This window comes from Sphaeroforma arctica (assembly GCF_001186125.1).
Source record: "Sphaeroforma arctica JP610 unplaced genomic scaffold supercont1.4707, whole genome shotgun sequence".
NCBI classification, from domain to species: Eukaryota; class Ichthyosporea; order Ichthyophonida; genus Sphaeroforma; species Sphaeroforma arctica.
Genome location: NW_014035851.1, coordinates 1 through 2,315, shown reverse-complemented (window position 1 = coordinate 2,315; position 2,315 = coordinate 1). Strand labels below are relative to the sequence as shown.

At 36.2% G+C, this 2,315-nt stretch overlaps 1 protein-coding gene across 1 annotated transcript; it reads right to left on the bottom strand.

Moving 5' to 3' along the window:
• Positions 1-59: 59 nt before the first annotated feature.
• SARC_14500 (hypothetical protein) lies at positions 60-1,681 on the bottom strand (the record flags this gene model as incomplete). Its single annotated transcript, XM_014291367.1, has 3 exons — positions 60-212; positions 1,002-1,056; positions 1,545-1,681. Coding segments are annotated over 3 exons (345 nt in total), but the record flags the coding sequence as incomplete, so codon positions are not given.
• Between the last annotated feature and the right edge of the window lie 634 nt (positions 1,682-2,315).

Here is a 2,315-nt window from a genome sequence, read left to right as displayed (position 1 = left end):
TACATAGTTGTATATATATATTTGTATTTATATATATATATACATATATATACCCGTACCTTGCATCCTCGTTGTTTGTGGTGTGCCCATATCCTCGTCGATGATGGTGGTAAGGTCTGCATCAGGATGTGGGCTGGCGAGAAGGCTCAGAGAGTGCATGGTCAGTTGCAAATGCCTCTCTCCAGGGTTTGAGCTCATGCCTGTCTTATACTCTGCCGAATGTGCGTACATGCATGTGCTTTAGTACTTACAAGATAGGAGAGATAGTGAGCATACAGATGTATAGGGCTTTGTACCAGATTGTGAAGGATATTGTGTATGTGCATGTGTATATATATATATACTAGGTTGTGAAAGATACGTTGCATGTATTCATGTGTACTGTAAATATGCATGTATATATATATATATATATATAAATATATATACCAGGATATGAAAGATACTTGCATGTTTGTATGTGAATTGATATATCCCAGGCAATGAACGATACTGCGTATATGTATGTATATCAGATGTACGTACATTGTATGCCTATATTTATATATGTATAGTAGATATATATGTATACGGATACTTTGATCTAAATATACGGATACTTCTACTTTGATCTATATATTCGGATACTTTGATCTATATATACGTATACTTTGATCCATATATACGTATACTTTGATCTATATAAACGTATACTTTGATCTATATATACGGATACCTATACTTTAATAATTTGATCTATATATACGGATACCTATACTTTAATCTATATATATGTATACGTTGATCTATGTATACTGATACTTTGATCTATATATGCGTATACTTTGATGAATATATACGTATACTTTGATCTATATATACCGATACTTTGATGTATATATACGTATACTTTTATCTATATATACGTATACTTTGATCTATATATACGTTACTTTGAACTTTGATCTATATATACTGATACTTTGATGTTGAGATGTGCACACACGTATGCCCGGACGTACCCACTTGAAAGCGATCCAGAGCCAACATTGTCACCAGATTCTTGCTCGTTGCCACCTGAGCGAGATTGAGAGGGTGATATTCAATAGAGAATTATCCAATAAGTATACAAATAGGCACAATTCAGTGTACATCCAAGTCCACATGGGTGTGTGTATAAATAAATACACATGTGTACACATAGGTCTGTATACAGCCAGGCACAGTTCAGTGTATATTCATGTACACATGGGTGAGTGTATATATATACACATAAGTACACGTAGGCGTGTACTACGAGTGGTTGGTACATTGAACATTGTGAAACGGAAGTGAGTTATAGGGTTTTAGAGTTTTAGGGCTTTAGGGTTTTAGGGTCGCACCACTGACCTATACAGTGCTGAGACACACTCCACGTGGTGCTATGGTACAGAAGTCCACTCCCCAAACACAACGGCAGGTATGAACAGCTCGCATCCCAAGACCACGCTAGATACAAGGGTGCGCACACGCGCCGAACCCCAATAAAAATAGACTATGGCGTGTGCTAAAAATAGATTACCTACCTGCTTGGCCCCAGAGCTCCAGGACAGGTCGGTGGTACTCACACGCGCGCGTTTGTCTGTGTCCAGGAGCAGAGAGAAGCCCACGTGCTCTACGATGACGTTGATGCAGATGTTGGAACGGGTGGTTTTGCGCGTGTCTGTGATGGGGGAGATAAGGAGACACACAGTATATGGTCACATGCAGCTTAAGATGGATGGGTATGTGTATTCAGATACATTTAGTGTAGATGGGTATGTATATTCAGATAGATTTGGTGTAGATGTGTATGTATATTCAGATACATTTAGTGTATGTGTGTATATATTTAGTGTAGATGTGTGTATATATTCAGATTAGTGTAGATGTGTATATATATTCAGATAGATTTAGTGTAGATGGGTTTTTATATATAGAAACATTTAGTGTAAATGTGTATGAATATCCAGATACATTTAAAATGGATACGTATGTATATTCAAATACATTTAGTGTAGATGTGTATATATATTCAGATACATTTAAGATGGATGTGTATATATATTCAGATACATTTAGCGTAGATGTGCATATATGTGTGTGTAACACGACAAGTGTGTGCAAATATATGTACAGCACATGAGCGCTTGCTGTGTATGTTAACCTATATGAATGTATCGAGATGTATATATATATATATATAAGTAGAACGACAAGTAGGTACAACTCTATTTATAGCTCACACAATGCCTACTTTGTATGTTCACATATACAAATGTATATATCAGCAAAAATTCAAGCAGTCAAGCAGATAG